Here is a 20,807-nt window from a genome sequence, read left to right as displayed (position 1 = left end):
TCGCTCGCTCCCTCACTCATTCACTGTCTGTCAGGGGCCCCTTCGAAGCTGGCGGTCTCAGAGCCCGGGGGACGTCTCTAGGACGTCTCTAGGACACAGCCGGCTGGCCCGAGACCTCATCACAACCCATGGGACAGAGTTTCTGTGCCGGGTGGAGCTCAGAACTAATCGGGAAAGATCCTCAGGTACCGCTCTGTGCGTGGAGGGGAGCGGGCAGCCGCTTTGATTCTCCGTTTCCACTTCCCACCTTCCTGGACGCAAGCTGATGCCAACCCGGCCCTTCAAGCAGGCTCGTGCCCCTGGCAGGGAGGTCACAGGTGTGCCAGCCTCTCGAGCGCCAATCTCTGGTCTCGGCGTTGGAAAGGATCCCAGCCCTGTAAACGCTCCGTAATCAGAACCACAGAAGCGGGTTTTAAGGAAGCTGGTGCTCCCCGGGTGGGACGACTTTCAGAAGGGGCAGAGGGGTAAGGTCAGAAGCTCTGGGAACAGCCGGTTCCATCCAGCTTTGGGGCAGCACCTTCTCGGGGTAGTGAGCCCCGGGGCCGGGCGGGCTGTAACGGTGCCTCCGCCGTTGGAGCTTGCCGAGGGGACAGGAAGAAGACAGGGAGCTCACAGCCTCCGTCCTGGAGAGGACGTTAACGTCATATATGTGCATATCCTGTTAGCATCTCCCGAGGTTAATTAGCTCGGGACACGAAGCCCCAGATATGCCTGCTGTGTGCACCTCAGGAAAGGACCAGAAGACACTGCCAGCCGTGGACGAATGCCCTCCCTGCACACAAAGCCCAGCAGTGGCTGCTCCCCATGCTGACGGGTCCCAAGGCGGCTCCAGGCAGCTGGTGGCAGTGAGACTCGGGACCCCTTGGCCAGCGGCCAGTGGCGGTGTGGTGTCGGCCCAGAGAAGAAAGCAGAGGTTGGACGTGTGATGGGCCCCTTCCCCTACCCAGGGACATCTGGGCCCCAAGTCTATGACCAGTAGAATGCCTGCGAGGTCGCTTCAGCCAGAGCCCCTCAGATCTACACCCCCGCCCCGCTATAAATCCCACCACCCCGGCTGCTCACACCTGAGCCCCATCTCTCCCCCCGGTGGCAGAGCCTGAACCTGTGGTCCCTGAACGCATCACCATGGAAGTCCTCCTTGTCACTAACAAGTGCGGCCAGTAACTTTGTCTTTAACAGTCTGGATGTTTGTTTTCTTACACGACTCTGTGAGAGCGCCAGCTGCGTAGGCCTGAGCCCAAAACCAGAGACCGGGAGGGCCTCCCAGAGCCAAGATGCCAGGCCCTTAGCACTGGAGAGGCCTGTGCAGCCTGGCCCAGTGGCCTGGAGACCCCCAGGGGCCCAGAGACCTAGTGACCCCACATCCTGGAGACCCACAGGCACCCAGAGACCCAGAAAACCCGCAGCCCAGCAGCGCTGTGACCCAGAGAACAAGCAACCCAGGAGCCCAGCGGCCAGAGACCCAGAGAACCAGCAGCCCAGAGGCCCAGCGACTCCATAGCCTGGAGAACCACAGTGCCCTGAGACCCAGAGAACCAGTATCCAGTGGCCTGGAGATGCACAGGGACCCCGAGACCCAGAGAACCAGCAGCTCAGTGGCCCAGCGTCCTGGAGATCCCCCAGGGGCTCTGAGACCCGGAGAAGCAGCACCCAGCCGCCCAGCGACCTGGGTCACCGCTCAGCGACAGGTGACCCCTGCGCTTTGTCCTTAGTGGTGGGGGCGGCTGCGGGGTCATCGGAAGCTGTCTCTGAAGTGTTGAAGGGCTCTCAGGCCTGGTGCTGCAGTAAGGGTGGGCCCTGGTCTGTGCCTGTAACATGCCAGGCTGTTCCGAAGGCCTCTGAGAGGGCAGCCCGGCCGGGGGACAGGGCCAAAGGCCCCTCTGGTCTGCACCAAGCTGGTGCACCCCGCACCTCACCTCGTCACCCGTGTGCGCTGGGCATGGTGATGCGTGACTTACATTCCAGTCTATGGTCACAAAGAAAGGGTGCCGCTTGATTTCCTCCACTCCGTCGACACCAGCGCCTGTCGCGAGGACAAAGCAGAGGTTAGCCTCAGAACAGACCCCTGTTTCCATGACTCGGAGCTTCTGCCCGGTGGCCTGAGGGGTGGCGGGTGCCCAGAGTGCCTCCTTAGAACTTCGTCCTGCGGGAAGGGCCCCTGTTCACCGGACTCACAGCCCACAGAAGCCATGTTCTGCCCTGCAGGCCTGTAACAGCACCAGGGACAGGGGCAGGGCAGGCTGGAAGCTTCCCACTGCGGGGGGGGGGGGGGTGCCAGGGAAACAGGAGGGGGAAACTGGAGGGGAGCTGGAGGGAAGCTGGAGGGAAGCTGGACGCCATGACAGGCCGTCACAGCCCAGCTGCATGTGGGCATCCGTCCCTCCCTCCAAGTAGGCACATCCCCGACATGGGGCTCGAACTCACAACCCCGAGCAGATCAAGAGTCACACGCTCTACCCTCCGAGCCATCCAGCCCCCCCGCCCCTGCCGCTGCCCCATCAAAGCCCACGAACGCTAGCTCCGGCTGGCCTTCCGGGAGGGGGACGTGCGGGAGGAGCGGGAGGGCAGGCTGCAGCACCGAGCACCTTGTCCGGGGGCTCTGGTTTGCAGGGCAGGGGCAGACAGCAGGACGGGACCCAGAGAGACACTGGCGTCCACACCTGGCCGCGGGCCCCCAGCGACGGCGCGTACGTAGTTCTGCTGGGTCTGCTCGCTGTGCTGGCCTCTCTCTTTCCTTTGCTGCTTATGTTAAATCCTGGGACGGGGGAGCAGGCGCGGGCTGAACTGCAGAGTGCGGAGGGCTCGGGGCAGGGAACCTGCTCTGCCCGCTGTGGCGACATCATGACATGTTTGCGGGAGCTGCACAGGCAGCGTGAGGCCTGACGCGGACGCTGCCAACGGGGGCTCATCCGTTAAAGCGAACACGCGCACTGACATCAGCTTGGGCTAGGGGACCTGCCTGGGGCCGGGCGCGGGGTGGGGGGCGGTGTGAGGGAACTTGCTGTACTTCCTGCTCCATTTTTCTGTAAACTTAACACTGCTCTAAAAGTAAGTCTGTTATTTCAGGAGAACCCAAAGTCTCAGGCCCTAAGAGCTTTGGGTTTTCTCCAGGATGGAAAGGCAGGAAAGGAGCCTCCGTGGGCCAGGGAGGGGGCTGGGGGCCCGGGGATGCGGGAAGAGAAACGGGCTGCATGGGCCAGGCCACCTCCAGCCAGCTCCTGTCTCAGGTCTGGGGACGGAGGTTCGGTGTCACGTGGTTTGTGAGACACACTTCCCGGTACTGCACCCCAGGCTCTGTAGGCCCAGCCGTGCTGTAGGTCAAGGCCTGGTCTCTCAGGCTCCCGTTCGGCCGGCATCCCAGGAAGGTGCTGCTGGCGGCCGGCTGGGACGGGCGGGAGCAGGAGCAGGTGTGCGAGACCGCGAAGCCGCCCAAGCTGGGGTCTCCTGGGAAGTGAAGAATTTGTGGGGGTGGAAAACCCATGCATCTGGTGTCAGGAGGGTCGGCACGAGTAGAGAACGACGCATTCTATCCTGCGAGGACCTCCTCTTGAGGACTTCTCTGGGTTTCCCAGTCGGGCCCCCTTGTTCCAAAATCTGAGCCCTGCAGCCAGCAGCCCGTGAGAGGGACCCGAGCACATGCTCTCGGGAACCGTGGAGGACGAGTCGGCAGCCTGACTCCCAACACGGTCCCCCCTGCAGCCCGTCCCGTGGGCAGGCCTCCTGAAGACCAGAGCTCTGGACGGGAAAACGCTCCTGGTCCTGAGGATCAAAGTTCCCGATCTCAACCCCTGTTCCCGATCTTAGCTCTTCTTTGGTGCTTCTGGAAGCGCCGTGGGTCTGTCAGAGGTGGGCGGGTCGAGCACACACTCAAGAGCCCAAAGGGGGCATGCACCGGCCGTGTCACCCATCAGCTACACGTCTCCGGAGAATCCACACCGCATTCCGCACCCGTTCCATTTCACCCTCATTTGTCATTTGCAAAGACGTGGTCTGGGGCAATTTAAGCCCAGCAAGATGCAAAGGAAATGAGCTTTGGCTGCAGCTCCAAATTCTGCACCTACGCATGCTGGTTTCTCGGTGACTCACCCGCGCGTTTTTATGAGCAGCTTCTTTTTTCTGCTGCGGTGAGGTTGGTGCTTCGAGGCCTCAGCAAACAGTCAACAGTGACTTAATTAACACTTCGGTTATTACTAAAAAATGAGGGGCGTTCCAAGAGGAGAAAAATGTGAAAAAGAAGGAAAATTTCTGCACACCGTTCTTTAAGGCCTACGCCATCCCTCCTGGGCACACATGGGCATTGTCTTGGGTTCCAGTGTGACTTATCCTCCCCTGAAACCAGGTAAGCAGGTTGTTTTGTCCTGATGACCCCTTTCTCTGTCCGCTGAACTCGGGTGCCAGTGGGCAGAGCTCTGGGTGAGGAGAGTCAGGGAGGGCTGGGCCGACCCCGCCATCACAGCTGGGGCCGTGCGGTCCGACCCGAAGTCTCTCCTTCTGTCCCAAGCCAGGGTGGTGGGGGTGCGACCCGTCTGGATCGCACAGAGTGGACAAGGGCAGGTACTTACAGACAGGAGAGTCCAGAACCAAAGAATGATCCTTGTCTCTTATTAGGCTCGGTGAGTCTTCGTGCAGTCCGCCAGTGTCAGGTCAAGATGGGTTAAAAAGTTCAACGGAGCGGCTGATTCACGAACTCACAGTCTCCAGAGCATAAGCACGTCTGGCCCCGCGGTCCCTCTGCAGATGGGACTACCCCAGAGCGGTTCACGGGGACCCACGTCTCACGCTTCTGCACGGTGGTGGAGGGCGTCACCTCGCGTCCAGCGGGACTCGCTTCCGTCCGCGCACGTCTGTGAGCACGTCCCCTGCCTGCACTGGGGGCTTGCCCTGCGGCATCGAAGACAGTCCGCCCACTGCTCCACAGCCCTACAAGGCGACCTCCTTCACGGGGGAGGCGGGTGGGGGGGTCAGTCGTCCCCTGGCTTCCGCCGTCTCGGTAGCTCACTCTCTAACGGCTTTGGTATCTGCCTCAGACAGCGCTGGGACGTGGACTCCGAGGCCCTCTGAGATGCTGCCGAAGTGGTCGCTCTGTTGTTTCTGGGCCACACGGCATCCACTACAAATTCTCTTTTTTCAATTTTCAATTTCAGTTTTTTTAAGTGTCACCTCTATCCGAAACATGGGGCTCGAACTCACAACCCCGAGATCCAGAGTCCCACGTCCCCCCGGCGGAGGCAGCCAGGCGCCGCTCACGTCGAATTCGTGGCGCACGTTCCAAACAAGCTCGTTTCCCGCTTTTGCCCCCGCACCCCCGGGCTCCAGCCGACCACCCGCCGTCATGTCCGGGCCGTCCCGCCGGGGACGTGAACACCAGGTCTGCTTCTTACCGCTTCACCGCGTACTCGGTATCCACACGTTATGTTTCCCCGTTCTGAAGTCGGTCGCTTGAAGATTTCATTCACTCAGGGTTTAAAACGTTGGCTTGGCGGTGGCTCCGCGGACTGGTTGGAGCGGACCCGAGAACTTGGTCTTGACCACACTGTCCCAGGAAGCAGCGTGGCCAAGCGGTCCGGATGCGACCCCCGCCCCGAACCCGGGCGCACTGATTCTCTCCGTGTCTGCGTGGATTTGTGTCCTGCACGTCAGGCACGGTTCCATCTTTCTGACCGTGCTACGATGTAGACACTGCCGCCCCTCAGCTCGCAGACAGGGAAGCCGGCCCAGAGAGGGGCATCCATCTGCTTGAGGTCACTCGTAAGTGCCAGGCAGTGTGCAGGCCTCTGCCCGTCGGCCCCGTGCCGCCTCCTGAGGCTCCGCACGAGTCCCCTCTCTGGGACCACACCTGCCACCGTACACGTCCCAGCAAGCCTCTCTCCTGTCCAGTGAGCTCTGCCTTCTCCCCCTCTCTCTCCGTTTGCTGCTTCCTTGGCCAACGCCCGTCTCTCTCTTCTGCTTCACTGCAGCCCCGTGAGAAGAAGGACTCTGCTTGCGGTCCACTGTGTCGCCAGACCCAGAGCCTAGAGAGCACTGGCGAGCCCCACGCAGGTGTGGATTATTTCTAGATTACATACTGCACACTCCTTCTCCTCCCTACTAACGGGTCCATAAGGTCCGCGGAGAGGAGTGAGAAACGGGGTTGCAGGTGCTGGGGGAGGCAGGCAGGCACCAAACCCCACTCCAGCTCGTCTTTTTTGGAACCCCCACAGCTGACTGGGGAGGTGGGCTAATAACACAGCCATTTCCAATCTCCCATTCCTTGAATCCTGATACTTTTCCCCCACTTTTAGTTAGAAGTGCCATTCAGTAGTTTCTAGTCAGCAAGAAGTCTGGGGAAGTCCCAGGGTTTGAGGAAGGCTTTGCCTTCCTGATAAGAGAGGCAGACACAGCTGCCCTCATCCATTACCTCCTTTCAACTGAACGTGACATCTGGAGCTGTGGCAGCCACTTTGTGATCACAAGGCACTACTCATGAGATGAAAAGGCAATGCGCTAAGGAAGGTAAACTAAAAAGATAAGCAGGTCTGGGCTTTAACCATGGTTTGGCTGCCCAGCCAATGTTTTTAACCCTGTACTGCCATGTGACTTGCAACTGCAAGAGAAATGGACTGCAGTTTGAAAAATTAAATTTGGCTTAAATCAAGTTACTTAAGTGTCCTGTGCTTTGCAACTCTAAGTAATCTTACGGGTATACTCCCTCATGAGCAAATCTGACTGTCTCCCTTTCCCCACCTGGAAGCCTCTCGTGAGGATTTCAGTGAGATAATGATTTTCTTAGTGCAGTGCTCCACGCACACCACCATCCTCCCTGGGGGACCGAGGCCTGGGAAGTGGAGTAAGCTGTTCAGCTGGTTGGTTAAAGAATCACTGGGGCAGAGGAACAGAGAGCCGCCCCTGGCTTGCGGAGAGGCCGTGTGCACACTGGCTGGGAGAAGAGCACTGGGGCAGGAGTCACAGAATCAAAATGCAGGCGCTCCCAGGTGTTGGGACCCAGCACTGGGGCAGGAGTCACAGAATCAAAATGCAGGCGCTCCCAGGTGTTGGGACCCAGCATCCGGAAGGCCAACAATACAACACGGGGACTCCGACTGGGTGGGCTTGCGGTGGGGGGCGGTCTGGAAACTAGTGGAAACGACTCGCAATGACATCTTTGTGCTCTCCAGACTCGGAAGCAGGCAATCTGCAGGTGAAGACCGGCCAAGCTGCAGTGGGGCTGGCCCTGGACGGGGAGGGGGTATCTTGGAGTTGCTCCCACTCGGACGGAGACAGTAATGAAAGGTAATCAATTCATTCATGATCCGGAGAGTCAGATCAGCAATTGGCAAACAATTAGGATCTTGGTGTGGCTTTTAGAGACAAATTAGAGGGAGTGTCGGTGAACAGACGAAATCGAGGGATACATCTGCTGTTTGGTTCCCTCTCACAGTTAAGAAGCGCGGCCACCTCCTCCCCAGAAAGCACAGCGATGAAGGGGAGGGCCTGCTCTCTCTTGGGGAGCCCCCCAGGCCAGGCTCCATGGGATTTGATAAAAGTGCAGCAAGACAGCAATGCCCGGACAGAGCGGCTGATGGAGGCCCCCAACTTCCCGTCTGTGTTCCTGGGGCCGAGTTCTCCTGCTGTCCCCGTGACCCTCACCCGCAGGACAGGGTGGCTCTGAGGTGACGGGGGCCTTGCTGGTGGCAGCCTCACGGCAGATACAGTGGAGGGAGCACGGGCCCTTCTGACTCTCCGGAGCTGCTGTTTGTGGGGCACACGGGGCCGGGGACCACGCAAGGGGAGTTCCCCGGGATGTGGCGCGGCACCCGCCGGAGCTGGGCCATTCAGAATCGGGCCTGGCCTCGCCCTGGTCAGAGCCAGGATGGGGGCCCGGAATGATTCTTAGCTGGTGTCTTCAGGTCCAATCTGGGGCTTCGCTGAGGCGCACGGGAACAGCAAGGTGGAGGAATTCTGTTTCACTCAAGGTTCCTCCAAATCGTGACTCCAACCCACATACGCCCGATCGGCCTCTGAACGTCAGAGTGGAGCAAAATCCAGTGGAGACCGCCATGTGCCCCAGCCTGGACCCCAGGGCTCCCTGCCATCCCCGCTGGCCCCGGTGGCTCGGCAGCCCAGTGACCACAGCTGCTGTCACAGAAGGCCTCTGGCCAGAGTGAGCGGCCCCTACCTCTAGGGCCTGGGCTCTGGGGCTCTGTTTGGGGCGGGCTGTAAGGTGTGTGCAGTGACCACGCTGGCTGGCTGTGCTCAGAGTCATCGGACGGCAGTCGTTTTAACAGATGCCATCTGGGGGACTGTGTGAGGTGGCTGTCGGGGCAGGGCCCACAGAGTTCTCCCCACACCCCCTGGCAGACACCGGCTCTGGGATCCGTTTAGACTCATCAATGTGGGTGGCTCCATCCTGGGCGTCTCCCCAGGCAGGGTTTACAGAGCAGTGGGTCTCCGGGGGTCAGTGGTGGCATCGACCCAGGGCCACATCCAGACACAGTTCGCTTTGCTACCCGGCGGGAGGGAGGCGTGTAGGGAGAGAGCGGGATGCTGCCTGACCTGCTACAGTCCAAGATAGTCCTCCCCGAGAAAGGATCACCCAGCCGAGATGTCCCCCACCTCACGGTGGAGACACCGGGGACAGCTGGTCCCATTTAGTTATTTATTTATTTATTTGAGAGAGAGACAGGGAGCGAGCATGAGTGAGGGGCAGAGGCAGAGGGAGAGGCCGACTCCCACTGAGCCACCCAGGTGGCCCCTGCTTACTCCGTTGAATGTGCCCACGTCTGGTACAGATGTGCCGCAACTTACCCAGATGTGTCCTTACTGATGGACAGTCACCTCATCTCCAGGTCTTTGCTAAACAGAAAGGTCATCAACCAGTATTTTTTTAACACGTGTAACTTACATGCTCGATAGACTTCTAGAAGTAAAATTTCTGGGTAAAGCATTGTATACAGTTTAAAGTATCGATGGGTTTTGCCAAAGTGTTAGAATGTCGCCCCATCTGCTGTCTCAGCGACAACGACGGTGGCGGGGAGCAGGGCCCGCACTCTGTTCCGCAGCCAGTGTTTGCCACCCTGTGGGCGGAAACCCGACGCCCGTGTCCTTGTTCTCCAGGTCCCCACGCAGCCCGCACTCTGCGCGGCACCTGCTTCCGCCCGGAAGGCGCCACCGCGTCACTGGCCTCGTGTCACTGTGCCGGGCACACGCACCAGCGCCTGTGACGACGAGAAGTGAGGACCCGCGAGTGGGCAAGGGCGGCGGAGCAGCTGGGGTGACTCACGGGCGGTCTGCGCGAGAATGCATTTGTAGGAGAAACACCGCTGAAAAGCAACTAGGGGAACCTTTTGCAAAGAATTATTTTGAAAATGTGTTAGTACTTAGTTAACATTCGTGTAAATCTTGATTTTAATATATGTTGAGATTTATTCATTTAAGAGGGACTAAATAAGAAGCAGCTTTCAGTTGTTCTGTCTTTAGTTGATGGGGTTCTAAAAGGGAAGTGAAAAGTGCTACCATTTTGTGTAGAAACAGAGACTTACAGAAAAGCGCCCATAGGACTTGGCCAGCGACTGGGCTTTGGAGAGCGTTGGAGCAGGGACACAGGACAGTATTTGTACCCCTGCTTCAGGGCCTTCACTTTCAGTGAACTTGGACAAACGTGTAGCCAGACAAGAGGGGAGCAGGGTGGCGGGCAGCCCGTGCCGTCTACGGGGTGATGGGACTCTTACCCAGTCGGTTGCACGGGTTCCGCTTGAAGAGGGCTCTCAGCAGACTCTGGGCCTCCATGCTGAGGAACTGTGGCATGCCCAGCTTGGCTCTGCAAAACAGAGTTGGAGTTTGGGATGAGAAGGATAACCAGAGTTTTCTCGGGCACTCTGGGGTCCTGCTCGGTCCGCATCAACACCCAGGGCAGCAGCGCCCAGACTCTTGGTCTTAGAGCTCCTTCACACTTTAGAAGTCATGGAGGGCATCAGAGAGCTTCTGTTTATGTGGGTTCTACGGGAGAAATTTGTATAGTAGCTATTTAATAATTCACTTAAAAATAATACAAACATTAAAAATAAACAATAAAAATCTCATTAACATAAGTAACATTTTTAATGGAACTGAATTATGTTTTCCAAAATAACAACAAAGGCTTTGGCTAGAAGAGTGCTCTTGTTTACATTTTGGGAATCTCTTCTGGGTTAAATGACAGACAGTCAGAGACATTTTTTTTTAAAGATTGACTTATCTGAGAGAGAGAGAGAGAGAGAGAGAGAGCATGTGTGTGCAGGGGTGGGGGCAGGAAGGGGCAGAGGGAAAGACAAGGTTTTGCTGATTCAGCACTAAGTGCAGAGCCCGATGCGGGACTTGATCCCAGGACCCTGAGATCATGACCCGAGCTGAAACCAAAGAGTCTACCACTCAACCAACTGAGCTACCAGGTGCTCAACAGCCAGATCCTTTTATCTGTCTCTGCTCAATCTGTTGTACTACCGTGAAGAAAAATCTGGGACCTCACAGAACTAGAACAAAAACCCTAAAATTTGTGTGGAACCAGAAAAGACCTCAAATTGCCAAAACAATCTTAAAAAAGAAGAGCAAATCTGGAGGCATCACAATTCCAGATTTCAAGTTATATTACAAAGCTGTAGTCATCCAAATAGTACAGTATTGGCACAAAAATTGACACATAGCTCAATGGAACAAACTAGAAAGCCCAGAAATAAACCCATAATTATATGGTCAATTAATCTTTGACAAAGCAGGAAAGAATAGCCAACGGGAAAAAGACTATCTCTTCAATACATGGTATTGGGAAAACCGGACAGCACCATGCAGAAGAATGAAACTGGACCATGTTCTTACAGCACACACAAAAATAAACTCAAAATGGATAAAAGACCTAAATGTGAGACCTGAAACCATAAAGAATCCTTGAAAAGAGTGCAGGCAGTAAGCTCTGGCACTGGCCCTCGCAACATTGCCTTAGGAGATGTAGGGAAATAAAAGGAAAAATAAACTATTGGGACTGTCTCAAAACAAAAATCTTCTGCACAGCGAAGGAAAGAACCAACAAAGCTAAAAGGCAAACTGCGAAACGGGAGAAGACGTCTTCAACGGACGCATCTGACAAAGGGTTAGTACCCCAAATACATAAAGAACACATACAACTCAACATACCCCAGACAAATATGACAATTTTAAAAAACGGGCAGAAGACATGAATAGATATTCTTCCAAAGAAAAAACCGGATGGTGGACAGACACATGCAAAGATGCTCCAGATGACTCGCCATCAGGGAAGTGAAACTGAAACTACAGTGAGATGTCACCTCACACTGCCAGAAAGACTAAAACCCCAAACAGAAGAAACAACAAGTGAGCAAGGATGTGGAGGGTGTGCAGAAAGGGGAGCCCTCTTGCCCTCGTGGGAGTGCAAGCTGGTACAGCCACTTTGGAAAACGTGTGGACGTTCCTCAGGAGGTAACACTAGAGCGGCCCTATGATCCGGCAAGGACACAGCTAGGTGTCCCTGAGCACGAAGATTACAAAAACACTGACTCGAGGGATAGATGCACCCTGCGTTTACAGCGGCATCATCTACAGTAGCCGAGCCGTGGGAGCAGCCCCAGGACAGGCTTGCAGGCCCCAGCAGCGCGTCAGACCCCCGGGGATCCTGCTTTAGGATCATGCTTTAGGACCCATGGGGCCACATGCTGCCGGTTCAGAAGTGCTCATCTGCTCCCAAGTGAAAAGTGACAAGTCAGGAGTCCACACCCGGGATTAGCTGCAGGGAATGATTCTACTTTTAGAAAAAGTAAAGCTCTTGTTCCCCCTTAACATTAAGAGAAACAGAAATAGCCAACCCCAGACAACAGGCTGCAGCCGTGCACATGTCGGTCCAACAAAGGTCGCGTGACACCGGAAGACACTGATCAAATCCTCTCTGTGGGGTTTCCTGCACTAACTTCTCTCCTTCCGTTTAAACAATGGGGTGACCTACAAAAGCTTAAGCTTTTTAGGTGCCTCTTGCTTTCACAAAAGTCCATCGGCTGCGCCTGAGAGAGCTGGTTGTGCGGACCCGTGGCTTTCCGGCGTGTCCTTCTGGTGCAGGAGTCCCCGTCCTCGCCCAGCAGGGGGCCCTCGATCTGGAGCTGGGGTGGCCGTGTCCCCCAGCAGCGCCCCACCCCCACGCGCTCCTGTTTCCTCTCCCAGATCTCTCCGTCCGACATCACCTTAGAAGGAGCCTGCTCACACCTGAGGTGTTAGAGGGAGACCAGCACGGGGTTTAGGCTTCTTTCTAGAATCCTAAGAGCAAAATGCATTTGCATAGTAAATGACTCTTCCTGAGAACTGAACAGAAAACTTGTTTGTATTCTGGTACATGGGCAACAAGATTCCTGCCGACGTCAGGCAAGAGAGCTCGGGTACCTGCACAGACGGGGTCAAGAGGTAGAGAAAGAAAGAGGGACCAACCTCTTCCGTTCTCTCTGGAGCCTCTCTTCCTTCTGCCCTTCTGAATCTGTGCTTCCTTTGTCAAGGTCGCTCCTCACCACACCTAAAAACCCCTGCACTGGACAACGTAAGCAGATTTCGCTGGTGGGGAATGTTATCTGCGGTGGAAGACGCCATCAGGACCCCTCGGCAATCCCACTCACTCTGTCCACTGTCATTAAAACGCCAAGAAGGCTTCTTACGGCGATTGCTAATGCCTACTCGAGGACCTGGGTTTCCCACAAGGAAGCTCCGGTATCAGAAGCCGCGAACGAGTCCTGGACAGGTCTGCAAGGGAAGGCGTCCCGTACTCACTTGAGGATGAGGGCCATGGTCTCCTTCCTGTCCTTGCCCTGGAACGGCAGCGATCCCGTGAGCATCTCGAACTGCAGAGCAACACAGAACGGGGAGAGTGAGGGGCCAGACTGCCCGGGTGGACCCGCAGAGAAGTTCACTTATCCCAATCCCGATGCGCCAAGCCGAGCTGCTGGCCGACACACGCGGTGTCCCTGAGCGAGCCCAACGGCCTCGGGTTCAGTGGGGAGGCGGGAAACACCAGCAGTAACGGGACTGCAGCGGGGGAGGGGCTGAGGGCTGCGGAGGCAGCGGGGTGAGAAGGGATGGCGGTTGGGCCGGGCAGCTTCTGCGGGGTTCGTGGAGGACCCCGTCCTCCTCCGGCGGGTGCTGGTGAGGGGACCAGGGCAGAAGGACTTTGGTCCGTTTGGAGCATCTGGTGAAGACACGACGGCACCAAAAACATCTCCAATACCTGCTGCCACGCACTGAAAACAGTACGTGGACCTTTGGCAGGACGGGCTCCGTGATGAAGACGGGACTGAGGGTCAGCCTTCCCCGAGCAAGACTTCTCTCTCACACAAAGCCCCCGACGACAAGCGCACCGCTGACCCCTCCCGAAGGAAGGAACGCGGCGGCAGCAGCACCAAACCCCGTCCGGGACACCACAGGGCACGGAATCTAACTGAATCGGGCCACAGCCTCAGTCCCCGGCCGTGTCCTCATGTTCCAAATTACTGCAGAGCTGTGAACAGCACAGACGCCAACAGCACAGCTGTGAGATACCCACGCGTGTGCATGGGTCTCCTTCTGCTAAATGCGGTCCTATACTGTAGATACATTTGCTCTTGCGGTTTTCCTAATAGCACTGTCTCTTCTCGAGCTTACGTATTGTCAGAATACAGCATGTGATACATAAATGTACAAAATGTGGATTAATCTACTGTTTATGTTATTGTAAGGCTTCTGGCCAACATCAGGCTATTATTGTTAGTTAATTTTGAGGGGAGTCAAAAGTTACACGTGGATTTCTGATGACCTTCTGGGTCGGCGCCTCATCCCCATGTTGTTCAAAGGTCTATGTATAAGCAAACAACTTCAGTGCAGGGATTTGTAGGATCTTATTACATTTGCCTTACTTTTGATTTTGACGGCATCTCTCTGTGCCTTTGAAATTTATTCTATAGAGCTTTTCCTCTGCGTTATGAAAATCTTGGGAAACACATCAAAGTAGAAAGACCAGAATCATAACCCGGAGTCCCATTACTCAAAGAAAGCCACAATTAACACGTTATTTCCTTCTAGTTCTTTCGTGAAGCTGGTTTTTTTTTTTTTTAAACATGGTTTTATATACTCACTTTTCACAGAATAAGATAAAAACTTCCCATACTGATTATAAAGTTTTCATCATATCACTTTCTATGTGGATGTACCAAAATATGTTTATCTGTTGCTGGACACTTAGAACACTTCCAATTTCCTGCTATTGTAAGTAATGCTGGAAAGTACCTAAAAGCTTTCCTAAGATTGGGAGCTTTCCTTGCGATGCGCTATCAGGGGTGAAATCACAAATTAAAGAAATGCATGTGGTTAAGGCTTTACGAATCCTCTCGGTTTGCTTTGGGAAAGTAACATTTTAAAAGAAACGTAAAGGTTCCTGCTCGCTGCGTGTCTGTCCCGGGCTCAGTCGTTCGATGAGGGCGCACAGAACAGACCGCGGGCGATCGGTCAAGACGTAAGTCATAAAAGCTGGGAGCGAGAGAGTCCGGAGAGAATGGGAAAGCAGACAAACACGACCAAACTGAAAGGCGGAACGCACTGACAGGTAAGCTGCCCGTCCCGAAGACAGGATGAAAGTTTGCAAGTTGATCCCAGAAATTAAAATACCTCTGAAAATAGAATCGTATTAGCAAAGAACCTTCTCTTCCTATTTTGGGTCTATTCTCTTTCCCCTCTGTCCTTTCTCCCTTGAGTGAGAATGAAATTCCGTTTCAAGGAAATGCCTTTTAGGCCACATGAAGCAAGGAAGCTGTTGCTCGGTGCTACAAGAACGGAGCCCGTCCTGAAGTCTGCGCGTCGGGTAACTGTTTACTACGACTCCACCAGCAACTCGCACACATTTGCCTACTGATTGCATCTCAGCTTGGACCACGGCGCCCAGGAGCCGCTCCCTCGTGTTTCTCCGCCCCGCAGCCTGCCCACCTGCCTCTACGTCGCTCTTCCCCACGCAGCACAGTGGGAAGTCCTGAGCCCTTTGTGAGCACCCGGCACAGCGGCGTACGTGCGGTTGGTGATGAGGATGACGACGGTGCCGGTGATGATGGGGAAGCCACGTACCTTCTCAGCCCACATGTGTCTCTCTGCTTCAGCTTCGCTTCCAGCCCCTTGAAGGGTTCCCTCCCCATCCCACGAGGACCAAGGACATCATTTCAGTATTACTCTTCTCAACAAGAAACTTCTCAGTATTGAACTACGTCAGTAAATCAGGGCACTTCTGGTGAGCTTTCCTGGGACATTAAACATAGTAAGAGTTTCGGTCTGGCGCTGGATGGAACTGAGACTGGCCAAGGTTTCCCAGGCAAAGGAATATAAACCGTGGCCTGCCGTGGGGTCCCATGCTCCAGCCCAGGAGCTGGGGCTGCCCCAGGGGACGCATTCACAAGTCAGCTTAAGGTAGGGCGCTGAAGTGCACGGAGGGAGCCCGAAGAGACGGGGGAGCTGCACCGGGAGCGGTTGTGGGGTTTCCAGGAAGATAAGTGTTTTGGTGAATCTAAAGCAGTGGTTCTCCACTGGGAGCGTCTCTGCCCCCCAGGGGAAACTTCCCAGGGTCTGGGCACAGTTCTGGGGGTCAGGACTGGAGAGGCTGGGGCCAGAGTGGCGGAAGAGATGCCACTTCCCACCCTACAACACATAGGACAGCCTCCACCCAAAGAACCATCCAGCTCCAAACCTCAACAGTGCTGGGGTTGAAACCCTGTCTACAGGGATCCAACGAACCTGAAGGAAGGGGCCAGCCCTGGGGCCCCGACAGAGGAGCCCAGACGGTGCCAGGAGCCGTGGACTGAGAAGCTTCTCTGGAAGAGAGAATGGAGCCTACAGTTTGAGTTCATTCGGCTGGCCAGTCTTAAACACAAACTCAAGAGCAAGCATCTTAATCTGAAAATGGGGCTGCTGGAGACAGCAGCCCCGAAACAGCTCTAGGTGTGCAGCTGTGTACGGACGATCCGCACAGACGGCTGCGGTGGACATGCAACACGTGCGGCGCCGGAGAACGGGAGAAGCACCCCAGGTGCCGTCCTGCGTGACACCGCAGCACCCAGGAGAGGCTTCCTAAGCACACACGGAACGCAGCCCCAACATCCTGAAGACTGCGCTCCAGACCAGCGTGGAGATGCTAGCGCCCTGCCGTGTTAACGGAGACCCTCACTAGGGCTTACGTTCTTGTCCAGTTACAAGTACCTAACTTCAGACAGTCGAGTTTGTTCAAGAAAGAGGATCTCCCCCATCAATGTAGGTGTCTTCATACGGTCTCTCTGGAGGGCACTTGGGGATCATCAGAGGACACGGGTGTAGTTCCTCAGTGGAGAAACACAAGGGATGGGCAGCGGCCCCTCCAGCGTGAGGCTCGTACGTCGGGCTGCTCCCTCCGTGGCTCCCCCCGCCTCTAACGAAGCCAGTGGAGGGCACCGTGTAGACACAACAGGCCCTCAGCGGACCTCCCTCCGCAGCCAAGCTCAGACACGACACTAAAGGCCACACTAGACCCATCCCTCCGTTGCTAATGGCAATTTGGAAGTCATTCCCGGTGTCGTCCAGGAAGTGCCGAACGCAGGAATCCTGACATCTGGCTGCAAGTTCGTGCCCCTTGGGGCCAAAGGGCTTGGTGGCCGGGACGAAATGTAGATGTGGCTGTAGAGCCACGATGTGATCTTAAACCAATCACTGAAGAGTCTTATTTCCACTTCTAGAATTGGAGAGAACAGTCTCTTCATGTAACGTCGAGACTTTTTTGGTTCAGATGAAACATGAAGGCGTCTTCCAGACGCTGAGCGAGTTCCGCCGCGGGCCTTCCTCCTGCCGCCGGCCACCGACAGAAACCACAGGGCCGGAACCTGCACCACGGGCTCCGCCAGCTGCTGTGACACACCGACTGTGGGTTCTTTCGACAAAAATGATGCCACCAGTTCAGTAAGAAAAGCCCAGCACCCACAGTCCCGGGGTGTCAAGGTTGCCGCACCGTCACTGGAACCAGGGCTCCCTTAAAAAAGCCCAGAACCGACCTCTGTGTGATAGTCCCCAAAGTCCAGAGCATTCCTGTAGCTTTGGGACAAGGAAGGGCAGGGGACCCAGGTGGAGGGTAGGCCAGGGAGCCCACAGCCGTGTTGCCCCCCACGGGGCACGGAGTTCACGGAGCCTGCGCAGTGCTGTCTGTGATGGGAGTCCATGTGCAAAGTCATGGGGCGCCGGGGGAAGGCCTGGGCTGGGGAGACGCTCTGAAAAGGTCTTCACAACAGAAGATGACAGACTGTTAACAGCAACGGGTCAGAGTGCCAAGAAGACACAAGACAGAACCAAGGTTCGCCTCTGAATGCCCCCTTCCAGACATGGTCCTGGGGGTTGCCTCCAGCAAGTGAGGCCGGTGCAGTGGTGGCCAGGCAGGTGGCCTGGACTCATGGAAGCTGGGCCTGGGACACCCGGGAGCTGGGCTGGGGATGCACAGGGCCGGGCCTCACGCCAGCTGAGGGACACTCCCAGCATCAGAAGTCTGGTCTGGACGGAGGGCCCGGGGAGCGCGGAGGGCCACAGGCCCAGTGCCGGCTGGGAGGATCGCTGGAGGGACAGGGGAGCACGAAGGAGAGGAGGGACCAGCTGGGACGGGGGAGGAGCCGCCACCACAGAATCCCCGGGGCTAGGCGGTATGTGGGTCTGTCCTCTGTCTGGGAACAGGCACGCGCTAAAGCAAATTCAAGTCTCTCGACGTAGATGTAAAAATGTCTCACTCCAAGTCTATTTGGCTCATGTTAACTTTTGTGACCAAGTAGAAGGATTTGGGGTTTGACGGAAGAAAGAGTCTCTAACACGAAAACCCCACTCCCTTACCACCTTCATGCTCAGCCTGTGAACACGTTCAGTGTAAAGGTCTGACTCAATCCGCGAGTGACCTCACCTGCATCCCGGTTCTGCTTCCCGGGGGCGGGAATTTCGGGGGGCCGGGGAGGAGGCTGCGGGGAGCGGCGGCCTCCTGTCCGCGGTCGCACCGGGACGCGCGGCCTGTGCGCATCTCAGGCCCCGTTTTCCCTGCCCCTTCCCAGACCTCTGAGCCACCCTGGGGACGGGACCGTGCTCTGGGGAGCAGGGACGAGAGACGCCGCCTCGGACCGGGGAGGCCGTTACCATGAGCACGCCGAAGGACCACCAGTCGGCGCTCTGCGTGTGTCCCCGCCGGTTCACCACCTCGGGCGCCATGTACTCTATCGTCCCGCAGAACGAGTAGGCTCTCTTGTCGTGGTCGATGGCCTCCTTGCTCAGCCCGAAGTCTGAAGCGAGAGAGCACAGCGCACTGCCTGAGTCGGGGAGCACCGGGACTGTTTCCCCGAGGACGCCCAGCCCACGAGCCTCCGGGTCGCCGGCGTGACTTCCACCCGCTCTGCCCCGGCCACCGCACCCTCCTCTGATGAGGCGTCCTCACGCCCCCACGGGTATGTTCCCCAACTCAAGGTCCTTCGGGAATCGGCAAAGCCCGGAGCATCTCTAACAGCAGCAGGAAACTGCATTTTGCAGAGACCGACACGAAGTCCCAGGAGCCCCGCTGTTTCCGAGGCGCAGCAGGTGGCCCCGGGCGTGCTGGTGCCGAGGGCCAGGGGGCGGGGGTGGGGGGAGGCCGCTGGCTGGAGCTGCCGGGGCGGGTTGGGAGGGAAGGGGTCGCACTGAAGGAAGGGGCTGGAAGCGGGGTTCAGGCTGCTGGGGAAGGAAGTCCCTGGCGGGGAGGCAGGCAGGGAAGACCTGTGAGTCTGTAAGGACCGCGGGGTACTTGCTTGGTGCGCGGCGGGCGCGTCCCTCTCCTTCCCCAGAAACCCCCAGCATGTCCCACCTGCTTCCCAAGCTCGTGTGTCCACACACTTGGCACTTGGCGGGTGAAGGACGCAGGGAGCACCCTGCTTCTAAGGGGCGGGCACCTCAGTTCCCGCATGTTTGGGAAGGATGATCTCCGCCCGTTCCTTCCCGGACCCCGTCGGGATGGCGTGAGGCCAGTGCTGGGTGAGGACATCAGACACCCACGGGGGGAGGCTGCTCACCCGCAGCGTGAGGGGCTCGCTCTGCACATCGGAGTGTGGGGGGTGGGCTGCTTTGCCTGGCCCAAACGGCAAATGACCACATTACGATTGATAATAGTCATAATAACAGCAGAATCCATGATTATTGAACCAGAGAAAGCCCCAGTGCGGTCATATGATCAGTAAGTTGGACACGGCAGCTCCACATACGCATCCCAGCTCCGAAGCACAAGGGTGACTTCTACGGGACACGTTCAGTTCCTCATCTGGCAGAGAACTTCTGCAGCATTAACAGAATCTTACATCTCATGCCACAGGACCCGACGGCATGACCTCAGAAGCCAGGTGGGCTCAGGGCTCGCCGAAAGGCATAATCAGGATGTGGCATGGAAGCTCATGAGGACTTTTACAGACTGAACTTTGAGCACTGAGAGGCATGTGAAAAATACGTAGTCCATGTTTATTGCCAGGTACTATGCACTCCGCCCAGCCCCGGGGATCCACGAAGACGGGGTAAGCCCACCCCGGAGGAGACAGGGTGTGGCGGGAGGCAGGCCAGCAAGAGAGGGGCAGCGCGACCGCAGGGGGCCACAGAGCAGGGAGGACGAGGTCTCCGGCAGGAGCGCTGAGGGACGCTTTGAGAAAACCACAGGGGTTGACCAGGTGCCCCGAAGCAGGGACAAGGCTCCAGGGGAGGACAGGGGAGTGTTAGCGCAGGAACGGCCAACCGGGGGACAGGCAGGAGCGGGTGTGGAGGGACATGAGGCAGAAGAAGGTCAGCACAGCAGCTGGTGAGGTGATGGCCCCCAGAGACGCCCACACCCAAAGCCCCAGAACCTGTGAGCAGGTCACCTCACTGGTCAAAGGGGTCCTGCAGGAGGGACAGGCCACGGATCTTGAGATGGGGATTATCCTGGATTATCCCCATGGGCCCAGTGACACAAGGGCCCTCATGTGGATTTGGGGCAGAGTCACAGAGATTCGGAAATGCTGTGCTGCTGGCTGTGCAGGGAGGAGAGGCCACAAGCCCAGGGACGTCAGCAGCTCCTAGAAGCTGGACAAGGCAGCAGAATGGGCTCTCTGGAGCCTCCAGAACCATAGGATGGAGAAAGTGTGTTACTGTGAGCCACCCGGTCGGCGGCGATGGTGACAGCAGCAAGAGGACGTAAATACAATGAGTAGCCTGGAGCTGGGGTGTGTGTTCTCAGGTCACTCTAATTTGGGGGCACCGAGAGGGGTGTGAGGTTCTCGGAGGAAGGCAGGTTCCCACGTGAATTCCCATGAGGTACCTGGAGCCAGGAAGGGGCCACAGTGTTGGGACGCGCTACGGGGACAGCCCTGGTATCTGCCCTGACCCCAGCACTGTGCGTCATCACTCTTGAACGGAACAGTGAGGGGTGAGAGTGTGCAGGGCAGGCTCTTTGGTCAGGAGAGAGGAACAGCAGGGCACCTGGAAAGTCTGAGCATTTCTAGAGGCTGTGAGGACGCGCACCAGCGTCACGGAACGGAGCTCTATGAAACTTCAGCGGTCGGCGCGTGCTGGTGCTACGAGGGCTTGGGCTCTGAGCTGCCCCACACTCAGCAGGGCCGAGCTGAGGTCCCCAGGACACTGCTGTGTTTTACGAACCTGTGATCTTAACGTGTCCTTCTTCGTCCAGCAGGATGCTGAAAGACAGGGGAGAAAACAGATGCTTTACAAGAAGCCTGGTGGGGGCGGGGCTGACCTGGGGGCACAGCGGGCCAGGCTGGGGAGCAGTCCCCACACAGAGTCGCCAGCTG

General features: G+C 56.9%; 1 protein-coding gene across 8 annotated transcripts in view; it reads right to left on the bottom strand.

Moving 5' to 3' along the window:
- RPS6KA2 (ribosomal protein S6 kinase A2) overlaps positions 1–20,807 on the bottom strand; it is a 292,155-nt gene that overhangs the window by 34,043 nt on the left and 237,305 nt on the right. For 6 of the 8 annotated variants that reach the window (XM_059176553.1, XM_059176557.1, XM_059176556.1 and 3 more), the window contains 5 exons: positions 20,656–20,693; positions 18,148–18,290; positions 12,775–12,845; positions 9,708–9,796; positions 1,917–2,023 (listed from right to left, as the gene is read on the bottom strand). In XM_059176553.1, the coding sequence (XP_059032536.1) occupies positions 1,917–2,023; positions 9,708–9,796; positions 12,775–12,845; positions 18,148–18,290; positions 20,656–20,693 (448 nt within the window). The remainder of the gene's footprint in view (positions 1–1,916; positions 2,024–9,707; positions 9,797–12,774; positions 12,846–18,147; positions 18,291–20,655; positions 20,694–20,807) is intronic. The other 2 variants (XM_059176554.1, XM_059176558.1) reach the window with 1 other exon arrangement.

Source organism: Mustela lutreola, chromosome 6 (assembly GCF_030435805.1).
Source record: "Mustela lutreola isolate mMusLut2 chromosome 6, mMusLut2.pri, whole genome shotgun sequence".
Lineage (NCBI taxonomy): Eukaryota > Metazoa > Chordata > Mammalia > Carnivora > Mustelidae > Mustela > Mustela lutreola.
This window is presented reverse-complemented; position numbering and strand designations above follow the sequence as displayed.